Genomic DNA, 19,281 nt, shown 5'->3' on the forward strand with positions numbered 1-19,281 from the left:
ATCTTACACTTAACTTGAATTACATTGTTATTTGGTATTTTGTCATTTTTTTGTCATATCTCCTCGGAATTTAATTTTTGCTGACATTTTAGTTTTTAGCTTACCAGTCATTAACATGGTGTACTGCTAGTTGCTGAAATGAAGACATTTCGTTATTTTTTTTATTTTAACATTCTCACTTCGGAAATGATAGTTGTACTTTTCCCACGTAATGCAAAGAAATAGTGTGCCTTGGGACTCGGGACAAACTCTTGCTTTTATCACTCCAGTTTGTATGAAATATACATAACATTCTTTAAACTTGTTTAACTTTCATCTTGCATTTTCCCACTCAATTCTCTATCAAAATTAATGTATTTGGTTTCAACTTTGAATTTTTGTCATCATAGTCAACAGGTTTTAAAGTGATGATTTTTAATAAGATATACTGTAAAGTTAATATGTACACTGTTATTTTTAAAACAACCATTACTAGAAGGTTAATTAGAAACTAAGCTGACTTGTCTTGAGATGGTGTAGGCGTAATCACATTATATATCTACCTTATAGGATACAGTTTCTACTTTACTCAGGTGTAACCACACCTTTATTACAAGCTCATAGGTCAAATAAGGGTCAGTTGTTAAAGGTCATATGACTGACCAGTGTCAATATTAGTTTAGGTCTAAAAGGTAAGGTAGACTGTAGGGTTTGTGACAATGTTAATTTAAGATGAATAAAGGGAATGGGTGGGATGACAGATGAGTAACATTATGCAATATCCTATATTAATTATTGAACAATTAAAGATTACATTGAAATACTATAGATATACTACCTCTGAGATTATTACATACTACATTTAGAAACATACAGGTAACATTATCAAGTTAAAACATAGTGTAATAAACTCTACTTCTAAATGTCACTTAGAGATTATAATATATATCAATATTGAGATTATAGTTGGATAGAAGGCTAAAAGACAATTATTTGGTTAGAAAGTTAATATTTGTATGTGATGTTGTCTGCCTTTTCCTATAGACCACATACACATTAGTTCTTAAGCAGTTCTATAAATTGAGTTTAAATTCATAGAACATTGAATGAAATTACAATTTTTGATAACATGTATGTATGTATTCAATTTTCCAATGCAGGCTTTGTAATTTTGCTTTCTATGGACTTTTCATTTATTGACAATAGAATCAGTAATAAAATAACAAATTTTATGCTTTAGATTAACAGAATTTCCTTGTCTCATTACAGTTGCTGATATAGATAGAATAAACAATGCTTACATCATTGCAACAGACCCGGGAACAAAACGTAAACTTGAAAAATTTACAACAACACAACATATCATCGACCCTGTTGATATGACCAAACTTTTTGAGGACAAACGTACATCAGTGCATGATAAGGAAAATATTCATACAGAATTAGTGCTATCAGATAATTCCATGGCTTCTCTGGAAAAACCCCGCCCACGTGTGAACGGACATGCTCGAAACGGTAATGTGAACGGTTCTTCGGAATATATTGAAATGAACGGATATGAGAACACGCCAGTGAAAAAAGGCAAGAAGAAAGATAAGAATCAGAAAGCTATGAGTAACCCTGATACCTTATTAATAGAGAATATTGTGAAGGAGGGATTACGTAATGGACAGACAAACAGTCAAAATTCTTTAAATTTACAAAAAGACACCATGTATGATATGGATAATATTTTGCATAGTACTGAAAATTCTTTTGAGATGAACAATTCCGGTCCACATCGAGAAATGGCTATTGATGTTCCTGCTAATTTTGTGGGTTCTGTGAAAGTGCCGCCAGTGTATCCCCCTCCGTCATCGTACAACAGTCTTCCCCATAAAAAACATAATATCAATCATGATGCCATGAAAAATACAGATTCCTTACAAAATATTCACAAATCTTCCACGCAACAACCGAGCAACGAACAATTAGAACGACTAAGACATCATCAAGAAGAGCTGAGAAGACGTCGTGAAGAGGAAGCCAGGCACAGGAAAGAGGAAGATTTCTTACGAACCTCTTTACGTGGATCTAAAAAGCTTCAAGCGTTAGAAAAGCGTGTCCCACCATCAGGAGTAGATAACTCTGGTTTTGCTGAAAATGAAGTAGACCTATCAGATGGTATAAGTTTAGAGAAAGCTGATATTAATGATAATAGATATATGAAGACTAATATTGGTAAGAGTTTACATTCAAACAGAAAGAATCATTCATACTTTACAAGGATATAAACTAAGTTTTGTGAATATGCTGTCTACCAGGTAGTTCTGTTCCTCCATTGTTATTTCCTGAATTTTCCATACGTATATACTGCTGAATTATCAGAACCAATGAGGAACTTTCAAATATAGTTTTTATTAAATATCTTATAGTTTCCCTTTATTGTCCCGACTGGATATCATACAGTTAATTCGTTAAAGATAAAGTATTAAATATGCAATCCCAAAATTATAACTACTTTTTAAATTTTTCTTCCAGGAATTGAAGAGTTATTTTCCTCGTTGAATCATATCCGCAGTCGATTAGATACAGCGGAAAACAAGGACAACATATCATTTTTACGAACATTATTTCACAACAGTCAGTTTCAACAAGCTGTTACAATACATAATAAAGTTGTGGAAGTGACCTCCCAATCGCCACCCCCTTGTGCTCTGGCCCATAATTCCCAGGATATAGTTCATGATGTGTTTACGCTGTGTGGTGATACACGGGAACCATATGTAGCTGAATTACTCACAGTGCTTAATAAACCAAACTTTAAGGTGAGTTTTCAACACATACTTTTGTAAAGTTATTAACCCTTTCATCACTAGGGACTGTTCTACCTAAAACATAATTACATGATGTAATACCCTAGCCATTGAAGTGGCCATTACCTTGTGATACCACATAAAGTTAACGTCATACACTTTAAGTCATATTACTTGGAGTTGAGGGTAGGTCTTTATGACTGTTTTATATCATTTATACTTAGTGGTCTTAGGGTAAAGGTACCGGTACAGAGAATTCATACATTCAAACATTTGCTCATTCATTTATTTATTCATTCTTTAATATGCTGAATAATTCATTTATTCACTCATTTAATTTATTATCCTTTATTCATTAATTCACTAACACCAGTGATATACTTCATTTATTTATTTACCTCAATTTATGATATCCTTCACTTATTCATTCATTCATTCATCACATGATTAAACACTTCAATTTTTTCAATTCATTAATTCAGTCAATTCAATCTTTGATTTATTTTTTGATTGATTTATTCATTCATGTACAAATTCACTAAGAAAACTACTGCATTAACCAATTGATTGAACATGCTACTAATTAAATAATTTTTACTGCACAATTTAAACAAGATAATTATCATGCATTTTATGCCTTGCCTTTTAGATATCATTTGTTCTCAAAATTTTAACTTAACAGTGTCTAGGCCAAATTTCCATATTGAAATATTTCTTTTGGGCTGATGCTGAAGATATCAAGGTCAATTCAACATTCAACCTCAAGTCCAGACAGAATTCTTCTTTATAACCAAATAATATTACTTCTCTACACTACCAGAATACAATGAGCTTATTACACTTTTCGAGCTTTGTGTTTTGCTAAATCTGGTCAAGAAATCTGACATTGAAGACAAGAAATTTTAGATATTGAAGTAGAAGGAAGACGTGTTCCAGAAACATGGAACGCTACACAAACTTCTTTCCAATCCAATCTTTATAAGCTAGGTCTCCACTGAAAAAAAACAGAAATTTTACTTGAAAGAGAATTATTGATAATCCTGTTATTATAAGATGGAAAGATTTATGAAAATATCATTTTAGAAGCTAGAATGTTATAAATCATCTTATAAAATCAGATTACTTCTTTAAAAACAGATAATTCTCTACACTACCAGAATACAACTAGCTTATTAGACCTTTCTTCCTTTGTATTTTGCCATTCAAATCAAATTTCATTTTGCCAAATCTGGTCGAGAAATCTGACATTGGAAGCAAGAAATATCAAAGATGGATGTGGAAACTCTATCTGTTCCTCAGACATATACAAAAGTTACACAAACCTCTTTCCGATCCAATTTTTATAAGCCAGGTTTCACTAGAAAAAAAAGGAATTTAACTTGAAAGAGAATTATTGATAATCCTGTAATAATTTGAAAGAATCTCTATAATAAATCTGTTCTTTGAGTTCTTTGAAGAATATTTCAGATTAACATTAACTCATCGTTTGAACTGTAGAAATCTGTGAATTATTTATTGGAATGCTTTGAAGTAGAGGAACAGTTATTGAGTAATCACATACATCATTTTACATCATCAAATGAAAGGGTTTATTGTTTTATATAAAAAATATGAAACTTAAAACAGTAACTGTCCTGCAATTAAACCTTGTATAAGGTTTTATAAGACATACTCTCTTATAGAAGTACTGGCCTAGGTCACAGGTAGGGACTGTGGATTTCAGCATTGGAATACATCAATTTGATAGGAAAAAACCTACTTCTGGAGAGATTTACAAGATAAACAAATAATTCAGAAATGCAAAGCGATTATTTCTGGGAGTTAATGAAAGGGGATCTAATCTACCATAGACAAGAACATTACTCAGATTTTTATTCCTTTTGTAAGCAGTCACCAAGAAGTAAGGGAATTCGTCCTGAAGTTCTTTATAAAAGCGTTTTACAATCACAGAGGCATTTTTAGTTGTAGAATTGTAGGAAACGTGTAAAATTACAAATTTCAGAGGCAAAAGGCACCCCATTTGATATACTTTAAAACGACCTTGCTAAATGAAAAATTATCTCTAACTTAAAATCAGGATATAATAGATATAAGACTGGCTAAGTATCTTTGACCATTATTAATATCAGTTATCTCTATAGTAATACATGAAAGGAAAATATAAGACATAACATTGCTTAAAACTAACCAGTGCCTATTGCTGAAAGGCAATTTGTTATTTTATCCACCACCCTAACCGCTAAAAGTACAATGAGTTTCTGTATTTGAGATGCGAGATTCCACCCAATTTGGTTTATTTTGTCTGGTAAAATAAACGAAGAAAAACTGGTCAGGGGAAGAAATGTTGTGGTGTAAAAAAAAGTTGCCCTGTGTATTTGTTTAACTTCCTGTATCAATAGTGTTTGTGTTGTTGACAATTATCTTAATATTGGCACACATACCAAATACTGCCACAGTCACATGACCTTCTATTGATTGTTTGATTGGTCGAAATGTTGATGACACGTCTGAGTAAAGATTGATTACAGTTGATAATAAAATGAAGAATTTCGCGTAGAATGAAATTGTTACATTGTTAAGAAGTTTTATTTCATTTAAATTGTTTAATTTTTACATCTTCTCTGTGAACTTCCGGAAGTTTAAAATTTTCTACATGTATTTTACGTTATATAAGATTGATGATGCCAATGAAATCTTTTTTATTCATGCATCAGTTTGTCCATTCTGATCCAAGTCTTTAAGTTCATTTAAGCTTCAAACCAGTTTGTTTACAATTAAAACAAATGAAGTTGATGACAGTTTAACTTTCAGGCCATCATCAACACTCTCTCATGCCTTAGTAATGAAAATATCACGCCTTATTTCAATCATTAGTTGGAATGCCCCATGCATGTTCAGAGATTGAGACAGAGAATATTCCCTGTCTTCACAATTCCAAACCTGTTCCTTTAAATCCATTCCTGTAATTCCATGTAAGAAATTGAACCACACTTGTCCCAGACATTTTAAATCTCCCCGTTTCAATTAGACACCTCTCAGTTACAGAGAGATTTACTACGTGTTGATATTTAATAGAAAATCACGTTTCTGGAATTGGGTTTGGTAATGGGTTCACTAAATCAATGAACTAAAGAAATCTTCCCTTCTAAGTAATTCTAGTAACTGGAATATCATTATGTATTGAGTTTTCATGGGTATTACTGTGGAGCATACTAAATCTCTCAATAAATACACATAATGTGTTGAATTGTTTTCTGCTGCCTGCCATATTTGTGGATCTGCATGGTTTGAACCAATTAATGATATGCTTCCACCAAAAAACAATTGTCAGTGTTATAGAAGCAGCTGATGTAATAATGACTATCTGAAATGTGGTTTAATCTACAGAAGTTTATCTTATATTATAGTAAGAGAATTCATGAATACCGTGCTGACAGTACCAAGAAAACAATCACTAGTTTCTGAAGACTATTTACATATAATAAACCTAAATCAACTCCTGAAAATATCTAACCATGGATATCTAAAGATGGGTTCCCTTATTTTTATTTATGAAAATGAAAATACTAATACTTATATGAACAGAAAGTGGAGATGTTCTAATGACTTGGAAAAATACCAGTTTGTCTTACATGTCCAAAATTACTTCATAATCAACTAAATTAGAAGAGAATTACCACCAGAATTCCAATGAGTGACCGATCAAGAAAGGTCAGAAAGTCTTGTTTTGTTTATCCAGACAGTATATACATGTAAATTAAGGATTGGTTTAAACTCTTAATAACATGCAATAAGAACATAATGATATGATTAAGAATATATGATAATTCATTAGAAACACCAATTAATCAAATGGTTTGCAAAATTTGACACTAAAAAAATAAGGAAACCCATCTTTAAGAGAATTTATGATTACCATGTTGATGCTACCATGAAAACAATCACCAGTTTCATGAAAGCCACTGATGTAATATTGACCTTCTATAATGTAGTTTATGTGGTCAATTACAGCTGTCTATATATTATCAGGGGTATTTGTAATATGTGTAAACTTAGTTAGCTACCAGACAGCTAATACTACTGGTTTTATTCTTATTCCATTTCTTACCAGTTGTAATCAAACTTTGTCTGAGCTTTTACAATTATTGATATTCTCTTGTTTTCTCCAGCTAACAGGTGTCATCATAGACTTAGATTTCCTTCAGGTCAAAGTTTTAACCCAAGACCAATTGCCCAGACTGGCAAATTCACAGAATATGAAATTGTGTTAAATTGACAAACACATATTGGTCTATGATGAAAAGGATTTTAAGTTATAAAACAAAAGAGTAAGCTGATAACATTGTTCTGGCAAAATTTTCCTTATTGCACAGCATTGCCAGGTTGTTTTTCATATAAAATGTAATGCATAGGATTTCATTTCATGACAATATTTACATGATTAATATCAATGACTTATGTCAACGTGATACTGATATTCAAACAGCAGTCTCCAGAAATTTTTGGAATTGAAAATCTGCTGGTTGCTTCATCTTATTAAATCAATGGTTATAAAGTAACTCAAAAGTGTGAAAAAGGCCTATTTTAGAAGCAAAGCGCTACAGCAGTATGATCTTACAGTTACTCTAATGTGTGAAGAGATAATGTGTTCAAGGTCATCTGAGTTTCACTCACTGTTATTGAGATTCAACTCTATTCATGGTCAGAGAATGAAAAAACAAACAGAAATTTGACTGTCAATGTTTATTCAAACCTCCAGATTGTCCAAGGTGTCAACAACATCGTTACTTGACCACTGGTTCAAACTGATGTATCCCTGCTTGTCCTGGTCTCGTCCACTACCTCAGATTAACTGAAGATTACCTTAATCCTCCTTAATCTTTAACATCATTCAAAACTTGATCTTTCAACTTGGTTCCCATAGTAACTACATTTTACATCTTCACTCTTGGAAACAGTTCAGTAACTTTTGGTTGGTTGTACCAAATTTGAAATGAGTCAAAATTGACCAGACGAGAACAAAACTTTGGCAAAATCATTAGGAAATAAGGTCATCACATCATGATAAGAAGTCACATTCATTAATTCAAATTTGCATTCATTCCATCTATTACCTGGTTATCCATTCACTTATTCATTCATTTACTCAACAGTTCACTCATCTCTCATCCCTTTCCTTATTATAAACTCATTCATTCATTCATTCATTCATTCATTCATTCATTCATTCATTCATTCAAAAAAATCACATTTCATAATACTTTCATCCTTGCCTCCAGTTTTCCAGTTGCCTACTTGTTCATTTCATTCATCCATTCTAAAATTCATTCTTTCATTAATTTATTCATTCCATTATAGGGAGTACTACACTCACATTCATCCATTCATTTATCTGACTATTTTAGGGTTTGCTTCACTCCCATGATCTGATAGCTGAGACCCAGGTAGATGCTATAACAGAAGATGTCCAACGTGAAGATGTATTAGACTATCCCTTGTTACAGTATGGTGAAGATACAGTGAAACTTATACATTTAGAAAAATCTAATGAACCCTTGGTAAGTAATGATAAATTATTTTATAACAGACTAGGTACTAGGCAGAGCTAGATAATTGCAAATACACAAACGAGGTACACATCCTAACAAGTTGCTGATTTCTTCTTTTTTCTACTGTATCCATAATCTAGCATCAGACATGTTTTGGCTTTGCATGATAGCTTATAGATTTGGACACAGATAATGATGTCAACACAGAGCCTTGAAGAAATATGAAGATTACCAGAAGAAAACAGCCCATCCCCTTTTAATCTCCCCAATTGCTTCATTGAGTATCAGAGCTAATCATATTTGGGAGAAGTTGGTATTGAAGTTAAATTGATCGTGTTTTTAGTTTCTGAATTACACTGGAAAGAACTTCATTTTGATAGAAATTCAACTGAACACTTAAACAAATTAAATTCATCATGAAAAGTCATAAAATGTTGATTTGATATTTCAACTTGTTCAAAAAACATTACGTTAAGTTAAATTTACGATACTTTCTGAAATCATTTGTAAATAATGTAAAGTGTAATAGATTCGCTTCTAGCATGGTACATTACTTCTATTAAAAAAACTTGATTTAATTTTACAGTAAAATACTGTTCTATTTAATTTCAATTATTTGCTACGATAACTTCATGCCTTTGGGAACAAATTTTTTCTGTTTTGGCGAAAGCTAGTAATTTAAAGCCATTATTTAAATCAGTTTACAATAGAATCATTTATTTAGTCTAAAATCAAATTATCTTTTGTTTTCAAAGGAACTTGTTTGTTTTAATTTTGTTCGGGAAAAAAGGTTATTGAATAACATATCCTTATAGGGAAGGAAACTAATGCGTTGTTGAATAACTATCTTGTCAAAGTGTTGACAAATTATCGCAACAAGATTTTTTTATTAACAATTTTATGACCTACCATATAATTCTTATAGAACATTTTAGAATATTTCATGTGTATGTTCCAATATTTCATGTGTATATGTGTATATTCAATATTTCATATGTATATTCAATATTTCATGTGTTTATTCCAATATTTCATGTGTTTATTCAATATTTCATGTGTTTATTCCAATATTTCATGTGTATATTCAATATTTCATGTGTATATTCAATATTTCATGTGTATATTCAATATTTCATGTGTATATTCAATATTTCATGTGTTTATTCCAATATTTCATGTGTTTATTCCAATATTTCATGTGTATATGTGTATATTCAATATTTCATGTGTATATTCAATATTTCATGTGTTTATTCCAATATTTCATGTGTATATTCAATATTTCATGTGTATATTCAATATTTCATGTGTATATTCAATATTTCATGTGTATATTCAATATTTCATGCGTATATTCAATATTTCATGTGTTTATTCCAATATTTCATCTGTATATTCCAAATTCCAATATTTCATGTGTATATAGAAATGCTGTCAGTAGAAGTTATAACATTGTAAGAAAACACATAAAAGATGACATTTAGAAACAATTAGAAGAGAAAATTAGTTTATGTCAAGAATTTATGAGAATTTGTCAAACAATACTTGAGAAATATAAATTCTATATAATTTAATTGTGGAGATAAAATATAGAGAAATGACTTTACAGAACACAATTGAATTATAACTCAAACCTGAAATTCTCTTTTAAAAAGGAAATCTGAGGCATTATTCACAAATGATTAAATTCCAAATGTTTTAATGCGAAATTGATCTTTTTATATTAAAATTTTGTGTTTCATTCCCGATAAAAATGTGTAATAACGCTGGATTCAAAACCATTAATTTACAAGAAGGAAACAAAAGTAATCCTGTATATGATTATAGTTAGGAATATACCTCTAAACTCTAAATAAAGTTAAGATAAAATACAGTAGAGTATAATGAATGATGCATTGTTAATTAATAAGATATTTCTGGAATGTTTAAATATATTTTGCTGGGGTTAAAGGTCAATATAGGTTATTCTGTATCTTGTTTATCATCATTTCAGTAATTAGATTCATTCTCTAGTTTATGATAATAAAATGATAAATTACTTTATTCTGTGACCATGTTAATTACAGAATACCATCAAGGTCATGATTCTTAAAAAACAGAATTTGTATGAGCTTTAAGAAATGTGTACCAAAAAGATAAAAACAAAATGTTAAGAATACATGTTTATCATAATGACAATAGATCAGATGAACATTAGGTAGCATCACATGTGCACTGTCTTGACATCTTTGCACTTTTGTTGGTGTAGCCCATATTTTAAGAAAATAGTAGGAAATGCAATTTCACTATTACTAGAGCATGTGACTCATTGTTAACATTTGCATTTCACTCTAGACAGTCTACTACCTGAATTTTTTTGCATTTCCTGAATTAAGTTTGAATTTCATTTATTTGAATATTTGTCTGTTACTTGGGATATAACCAGTTTATTCCCCAGCTTGTCACCTTGTCATGTTTTACTATATATCAATGTCATTACTGACATCTTCAAAACACTCTTCTGTCAGGGAGGTAGAAAAGTTAAGTGGATGAAGTCAGGTGGTTGGGATGTCGGTTAAAATTTAGCTTCAAGCTATTCAATGATTAGTTCGTGGATGGTCAATAAGTCAAAACATGAATCATCATTTGCCTACCAACTAAACAAGGTTACCATCCCACCCCAACTACTTCTGTAAAAATACTGCATTGTAGGTCTACTATATTTCAGTTACCCAATGGGGAGCAAAAAAAGTAAAATATTAATATTTTTCATTTCATCAAATTAAACGCTTGCAAGCTTTGTTGTCTAGAGATTGACAGTGTAATTATATCTTCTCTCTCTTTCTCTTTTAAATTCACATATTCTACTAGATTACAGCTTTATAGTCAACATTTAAACATATCTTATATATTATTCAGACTGTTTATCACGATCAGTTTTTCCCTGGTTTGATTAATTAAGGAAATTCCAGAGGAAAATGTCAACATATTAACTATAAGACCCTTGTCAGACTCAATTAATGTCTGTGTTAAAAACTCCAGAGTAGAAATGTCAAAGTATTATATCCAATTTTCACTCAATGCACATCAATCAGATGCAAGCACAGAACAGGATTTTATAGTTTTCTATCAAATAAATGAAAATTATATTTTATATATTTTAGGGTGCTACAGTGAAAAATGAAGGTGATTCAGTCATAATAGGTAGAATAGTTAAAGGTGGAGCTGCAGAGAAGAGTGGTAAGTAACGAGTTTTTTTGTGAATTTTCCAAAACATTGAACCATGTAATTAAAACAATTTTCTCAGCCTTGAATAAACTAAATACAATAGAGGGCATCATAAAAATACTGAAATTCTAAAAGATCATGTATAATACAAATAGTCTTGAGTTATCAATACCTTCTTGTGTTGCCCTCCCCTCTCATTTCCTTAGCCACGGAAAGAGATGAGGGTCATATTAATCAGGGACATTAGTGTAATATTTCCTCTAAATGCTTCTTTTATAAAAAATGATCAGATAGTTTTCTTGAGATCAGATCTCAGAAAGAAAGTGAGTCAGCAAACTCAAGGTTTATGTCTGAACTTTTCCTCGAATTAACACCTCAAAGTTTATAATGATTTCAATCCCTTTCCAAATATCAACTGTCCATGTTTTACCAGTTGACAATGACTGATCTGAATGTTAAAATCTTTAAAATGATGTCACAGTGAACCATCTAATCTATAATGAAACAGTTTTTACCATGTTGAGTATTAAGGTATATCAACTAAATAAGCAACTTACAAGCCTCTTGCTAAGCTCGTTCAGCTTTGTGGTATACAATATCCAACAAGGTTTCTCACTGTTAAAATAGTGCTTGATGCATTAATTACAGAGTGTCTGACAACTTACTGCATGAAACTCATGATAACAAATATAAATCTTACTGAAAAATTATGTTCTGATTCAATTCACAACCAAGGTTTTCTAAAATTCTTATATGTATCAGGGATAGCATCAATTTGCACCATTCCAATTTTGTCAATGACGTCTGTGGTTCCTGCAATTCGACTAAAACTAAGTATTTGATGACATCACTAATCGCATAGTGCCTTATGTGATAAAGAATATGTTGCGATTTTGATGTTATCAATCACATAGATTTAGTGGAATTGCAGGAACCATAGACGTTTGATTGAAAATTGGAATGGTGCAAATTGATTCTATCAGTTTCCCTGATACAAATAATATTTAGAAAATATCTTTACAATGCCTTTAAACCAAAATAACATTACTCTGAATACAAGTTTCAATTTAGTAATCACATGAACGTGTTAACCAAGATTTTATTTTGTTGCACACAAAGACATTTTGCAGAAAAGGGTAAAAAGGCTGATCTCAAAGAAATTGAAAGCCTAATAAATAACAGTTATGGAAAGTTGTGTGATAAATAGAATCTTCCACTCCTGTTTATGTCATATGAAATTTATGAAATTCGTTGCTATATTAAATATTTCCTGAGCCTTGGTGAAATAGATAAAGAAAATAATAAGTAACATTTTTTCTTGTATAGAGATTTAAAGTCATTATATACAGAAGAATTGTATTTGATATATTTTAAACAGTGGGGCTTTTATCTGATTCAATATTTCAATATCAACAGTAAGCTGTATACACTAATAACCTATAAAAAATATGTTATATTGATAATAAACAAGTAGAAATGTTATTCAACTTATATATTTTCAATATATAAAGGTCAGAGAAATAACCTAGTTTCCTATTAAAACAGTGGTTCCCAACCTTTTTCAGCCTTCATACCCCTGGAGCAATCACATGGACCTTTCACAGCTCTGGAGCTATCACATGGACCTTTCACACCTCTGGAGCAATCACATGGACCTTTCACCCCCCTGGAGCAATCACATGGACCTTTCACCCCCCTGGAGCAATCACATGGACCTTTCACACCCCTGGAGCAATCACATGGACCTTTCACATGGACCTTTCACACCCCCAAAAATTTATTTCATCCACATTTCCAGCATGAGATGTTGTGAGGTGCTCTCTCAATTCAAAATAAATTCTTCTCCTACACCCTCGTCCCACACCCCCAGGGGGGGAAAACTATCATAGCTTTCATTATATACGGTAATATTTATCATAGTTTTGTTCACTATTATTGACAGGTTGAAGCTCAACAGAATAGTCTTGTATATTGTTTATAATACCTCAATGCAATCAATTCTGTGGTCACTTCCTTTGTGAAAAATTATTTTCATATTATTGTGACAAGAATGATTGGGAATATTATTTACTACAAAGTCAGTTGAGAAATATGACAGAATCAATAATGACAGCTCAATACAAGATAATTTATAACAGCCTCTGGGAACCCCACTAGACTTCAAATTACCAATTTAATTCATGGTTCAAGAGAGTTTTTTGTTTATTTTTTCTAAGATTTTAGCTACTCTTCAGAATTGTGCAGTTTTTCTATTTTGATATTTTCTGAAAAACTGATTATCTTACTAAAATGTTGGTCCTTAAAAGCAGAGGGTGATAAAAGTCATTTGATTTTTCAAGGTTAAACTAGTTGTATTGATCTATGGTCAGTAGTTTAATATTGACACAGTGTACAGTTTTCTAGTATTCTCTCCTAACTTCACGTTTTAAAAATTAACCACAAATACACTCTCACACTTCCATTTTCTTTTCTTCATTTCGTCACGTTCTTCTTTAGTAACATCTACATGAAAATACCTCAAACTTGTCTAAAATATCCTGAATTGTTGCTAAATGTTGATTCTGATTGATCTCAGGTGCACTTTAAGGTGTTTATTTGCAAGAGATTCATTGTTACAAAATGATAAATTTTTAATCTGCACTCATAAATACTTCTTGATTAGAAATACTGTAACTTGGTGATAAATTTTGTTTTTTTTCATAAAAAATTAGAAATATATTTATTACAAGTCAATATTAATACATGTCTTCTCAATCTCAGGCTTGTATTTTTTGTATAATGTTTGTAGTCTGCAGACACTAAATGGACATGTTTGTATCTTGGAAGATGATTTTATTTGGAGGGTTTCCAAGTTGAGTTTTTAACTAGAGGATGACAATACTTGCAGTGTTTGAGATAATTGTTCTAATATTTAAATTATTTACATGTACTTTACATTCTTGTGTGGTATTTTATATGAGGTTGGTTTTGTCTGATAACAATGATTATACACATATGTATATACAATCAGGTTTCAAAAACAATTTCAACTTCAAATACTTGTAGAAATTAGTCTATATTCAATGTCTATAAGATCTATTTGTTTCAATAAAGATGAAGGGACTGTAATTCAGTTAAATTGTCTGATGGAAGCAGCAATTTGTATATTTGTTGATTTATATGTTTGAAATTTCATTTCCCAAAATTTCCAGTCTATACCCTTGAAATGAATTGAAATGATCAGTGTGTAGAGAACATACCATGTGTTCCAGAATAAAGTTTCAGCTCCATCTGTTTTGCAATGGCAGCTTCAACGGAAGCCTGAAATATCTGGCCTTACAGTTCCTCAGACGTGATATACAGATGGGATATCCGCACATCCAGGGCCATAAAGCTGGACCATTAAAGAGTCCATCAAGACATTACAGAATATTCTACAATGTCCCTGTGCACCATACGGTACCACAAAACAGTAGAGGGGTGGTCATTTCCCTTATTCTCTTGATTACAACCACTTCCAAGAGAATGGTCTGAATTGGAACCAGACGACTTTTGCTTTGGTTGTAATATAATATAAGCTGAATAATCTTTGTGTTTGTGGTATAAGTTTTAAATATTCTACACTATTTTTAAACTGTTTGTATTCTCTATCTCCAGGTTTATTACATGAAGGAGATGAGATAGTAGAAGTTAATGGGTTTGATATGAGAGGAAAGAATGTAGATGATGTATCAGAGATGTTAGCCAATATGTCTGGTACTATAACCTTCATGATTATACCAGTTACTCAAGAGGTTATACCACCCACTATCTCACAGTCCAGACAGTCAGTATGTATATTTATTATCTATTTCACCTGATATCACTCTAATAATGGGGGAGCCAATGAGCTCAGTGAGTTAGGTGCTTGCTTGATAACCTAAACAGGTCTTCATTTGCCCACATGGTGCAGAAAAGTAGAACATAAAACTCCATTCATTTCATTTTGATAAACTGAAGGTCCAGGGTTTAATCCCTGCATAGATCAAGATTATATCTTTGGAATTTTTTGTATATTACATCAGGGTAACTGAAATGGAAGCTCACTCACCGTAGGTCATGTATCATTGTGTGAGGTCTGGCATACCATTCAGCCTTCCAAGCCAGTTGCTTAACATTTATAAACTAGATTCCTAGCTGAATATTTCAGTTCTTAAGAGACAAAAATGGTTATGGATAATAAACTGTTGTGTTCAAAAGGAATAAATAGAAGTCTATATCCATAACAATTGTTGTCTCTTAATGAGCAGTGATACTTCTAAATGTCTTACAAGGATTACATTTATAGTTGTTGATTATGTTTCAGACTGTTCATCTAAGAGCGATGTTTAATTATGACCCAGAAGATGATATTTATATACCATGTCCAGAGTTAGGTATATCCTTTATGAAAGGTGATATATTACATGTTATTAACCAGGATGATACACACTGGTGGCAGGCATATCGTGAAGGGGAACAGGAACAACAGTCACTAGCTGGTTTAATTCCTAGTAAAGTCTTTCAAGAACAGTAAGTTTTACCTAGAATACTGAACTAAAGCTCTGATAATAACAAATCTCTGCAGCCCAATTCATTATGACATTATGCTTAAAACATACTATAATAAAGAGCACCTTGCAAGATGTCATGTGTTTCCACATACAATTCCTGATGAGACAAGTTCTGATTGGCTGTGACTCAATACATATTTTTCAACAATTTCCATTAATTTTTTTTATCTCTGTTGTTCGATTTATTATGACAATCATTTAGGAAAATCAAGGTGACATTGATTTATTTATCCTGTTATTGTGAAAAATATGACTTTGATCATCCTTTACTACATCAGTTGTATATAAAAACAAAATATTTAATAATTGTGTGTTGGTTGTGGCTTTGTGTTATAACTTGGTATAATTGGTTGTGTTTTAACTTGGTATAATTGGTTGTGTTATAACTTGGTATAATTGGTTGTGTTATAACTTGGTATAATTGGTTGTGTTATAACTTGGTATAATTGGTTGTGTTATAACTTGGTATAATTGGTTGTGTTATAACTTGGTATAATTGGTTGTGTTATAACTTTGTATAATTGGTTGTGTTATAACTTGGTATAATTGGTTGTGTTATAACTTGGTATAATTGGTTGTGTTATAACTTTGTATAATTGGTTGTGTTATAACTTGGTATAATTGGTTGTGTTATAACTTGGTATAATTGGTTGTGTTATAACTTTGTATAATTGGTTGTGTTATAACTTGGTATAATTGGTTGTGTTATAACTTGGTATAATTGGTTGTGTTATAACTTGGTATAATTGGTTGTGTTATAACTTGGTATAATTGGTTGTGTTATAACTTTGTATAATTGGTTGTGTTATAACTTTGTATAATGTTTTCAGACGAGAAGCAGCTATGAATGTTTTAACACCAGATGGTAAAGAAAATAAAAAGAAAAGTAAATCTTGTGCTTCTTGTGGTCATAAAAACAAGAAAAAAGGCAAAAAGAAGAAAAAATCTCTGTATGCTGGGTCTGGTGAAGGTAGGTGAAATATTTTTGTCAATGCATCAGAGTTACATCTTAGTGCAATATTTATATTATTAAATCTCTTTCTGCAGGGCCCATTTTTCACAAATTAAACAAGATGAAATCAGTACTTGAGGATATAGAGTTATCTCAGTGATTAAATTTAATCAATTCGTACAGATTGCTAAAAGCTTCTTTCAGTTTAAATTTTGTACCTTGTTCAATATGTTATGGAAGGTTATATTCAAGAGATTATGAAATATAAGCAACAAAAAATTTAATGCTACAGAAAGGCATTTCTTTTTTTTTCGCTGTATTGTGATAAAAGAGGTTTTCACATCTTCTTAGTTTTCATATACCTTGTATTTATTAGACACTGAAGAAAGTTTAACATATGAAGAAGTAGCCAGATATTACCCACAACCCAACAGAAAACGACCTATTGTTTTGATTGGTCCATCCTCTGTTGGTCGTCAAGAGTTACGAGATATGTTAATTAGTTCTGATGTTGACAGATTTTCTATCATTGTTCCTCGTAAGTTTATTTTACAGTTCTCGAAAAATGTCAGGATTCATAATGGCTTTGAATGGTGTCTCCTGACTAATTCAAACAACGTTATCTGTTTCAACATGGCTGACAACAGAAAAATCCTTAAAGGGGATTGGTGGAAAAAAACACACAAGATGATTAGGTTATTGACTAAGCTAACCCAATGTTCTGTTTAAACATTGATCTTATTCAGCCTTAATCTTAATCTTTAGGGTATGTACCATAATGAAACTTTCATCAACAGTGTGTTCTTGAGGACAAAGGGGAAATATTACATACATTGACAATATTTATTGTAATTTTAGATACAAGTAGAGTAAAGAAAGCAGAAGAATCAAATGGTAAAGAATATCATTTTATAACTCGTGCTATGTTTGAACAAGATATACAGAATAATAAGTTTGTAGAGTATGGAGAATTTGAGAAGAATTATTACGGTACTACGTTAGATGCTATAAGAAGAGTTGTCAATCAAGGCAGGATTTGTATTCTAAATCTGGAACCAGAGGTTAGTCTAGGCAAATTACACAATATATATAACCAGTTTTAATTGTTAATAGATCTAGGAATTAAAGAATGGAACCTTAATTTTTTCTGTTAAGAACAGAACTACTCTGTATCCCCACTAATGTTTGCTCTGAATATTCAGCCCATAGAAAAATTAAAAAGTGGTTCTTGCACTAAATTTGGTTCAATTTACACTAAATTTGTTCTATCTTCTCTCATTGTGCTTTAATGCTTGTGAAATTGATTATTTTGAACATGAACTCTTAAAATGTTTGAATCTATAGTTGAAATAACAAACCAACTTTCTTATGTTCTTGATTTTCAGTCATTAAAGATATTACGAAGTTCTGATTTAAAACCTTACGTTATATCTGTTTACCCTGGTAACCTGGAAAAATTACGCCAAATTCACATCAAGTTGGGGAAATCACGAACGACTGTAAGTATGCTTATATTATTAGAATCTTCAGAGATGAAAAGAAGAAATCTCTTTCTAAACTTCTAGCTTGAGAAAATATGTTACTATAGTATCAATGAGCTCTTGTCCATTATGTAAACTACTGATTAATGTCTTATCTTCTGCCTCTCTGGAATACCTTATCCCTTTCTGGAAATTCCCATACCTTTCTGAAACCAGATTCATCAACTCTATGATCATGCTTGATTGTGTAAGAATCTGCTCCAGTATATTCCTGAATCTCGTAAATTTTCTATATTAAATAATACAGGATGAAGAGTTGAAACAGATTATAGAAGATGCCAGGGAAATGGAAGAAGTCTATGGACATCTATTTGATTATGTTTTAGTGAACACTGACTTAACTCGTGCTTATGAAGAACTATTGAATGAAATCAATCGTATTGAAGTTGAACCTCAATGGGTGCCATTAGAGTGGGTAGATAACTATATGTGAACATGTGATTTTAACTATCAAACTTTAATTTTGTGAAATTTTAAAAACTAATTCTTGAGACTTCAGTTTTAAATTTGGTGTCACAGTGAAAATACAAAACAATATAAACAATGAAGTGAAAGTATTGATATTGAAAAAGTTCCAGTTGTTCAAGTCATCAGTTGATAGCCTACAGATTATCTGGGAAAGATCATAACCATAAGACAATTGTTCCTTGACCAATTATTAGACAGCATCATCAAGAACATAAGTTA

At 31.2% G+C, this 19,281-nt stretch overlaps 1 protein-coding gene across 1 annotated transcript; it reads left to right on the top strand.

Annotated features, from left to right (window-relative positions):
* Positions 1-1,883: 1,883 nt before the first annotated feature.
* LOTGIDRAFT_115808 (hypothetical protein) lies at positions 1,884-19,027 on the top strand (the record flags this gene model as incomplete). The annotated part of the gene is made up of 11 exons (XM_009054614.1): positions 1,884-2,199; positions 2,500-2,786; positions 8,180-8,332; positions 11,467-11,542; positions 15,167-15,339; positions 15,855-16,060; positions 16,932-17,071; positions 17,430-17,591; positions 17,912-18,114; positions 18,439-18,552; positions 18,842-19,027. 11 exons carry the CDS (start codon positions 1,884-1,886, stop codon positions 19,025-19,027), a joined length of 2,016 nt encoding a protein of 671 aa, XP_009052862.1.
* Between the last annotated feature and the right edge of the window lie 254 nt (positions 19,028-19,281).

The sequence above is a fragment of the Lottia gigantea genome (genome assembly GCF_000327385.1).
Source record: "Lottia gigantea unplaced genomic scaffold LOTGIsca_22, whole genome shotgun sequence".
Classification (NCBI taxonomy): Eukaryota; Metazoa; Mollusca; class Gastropoda; family Lottiidae; genus Lottia; species Lottia gigantea.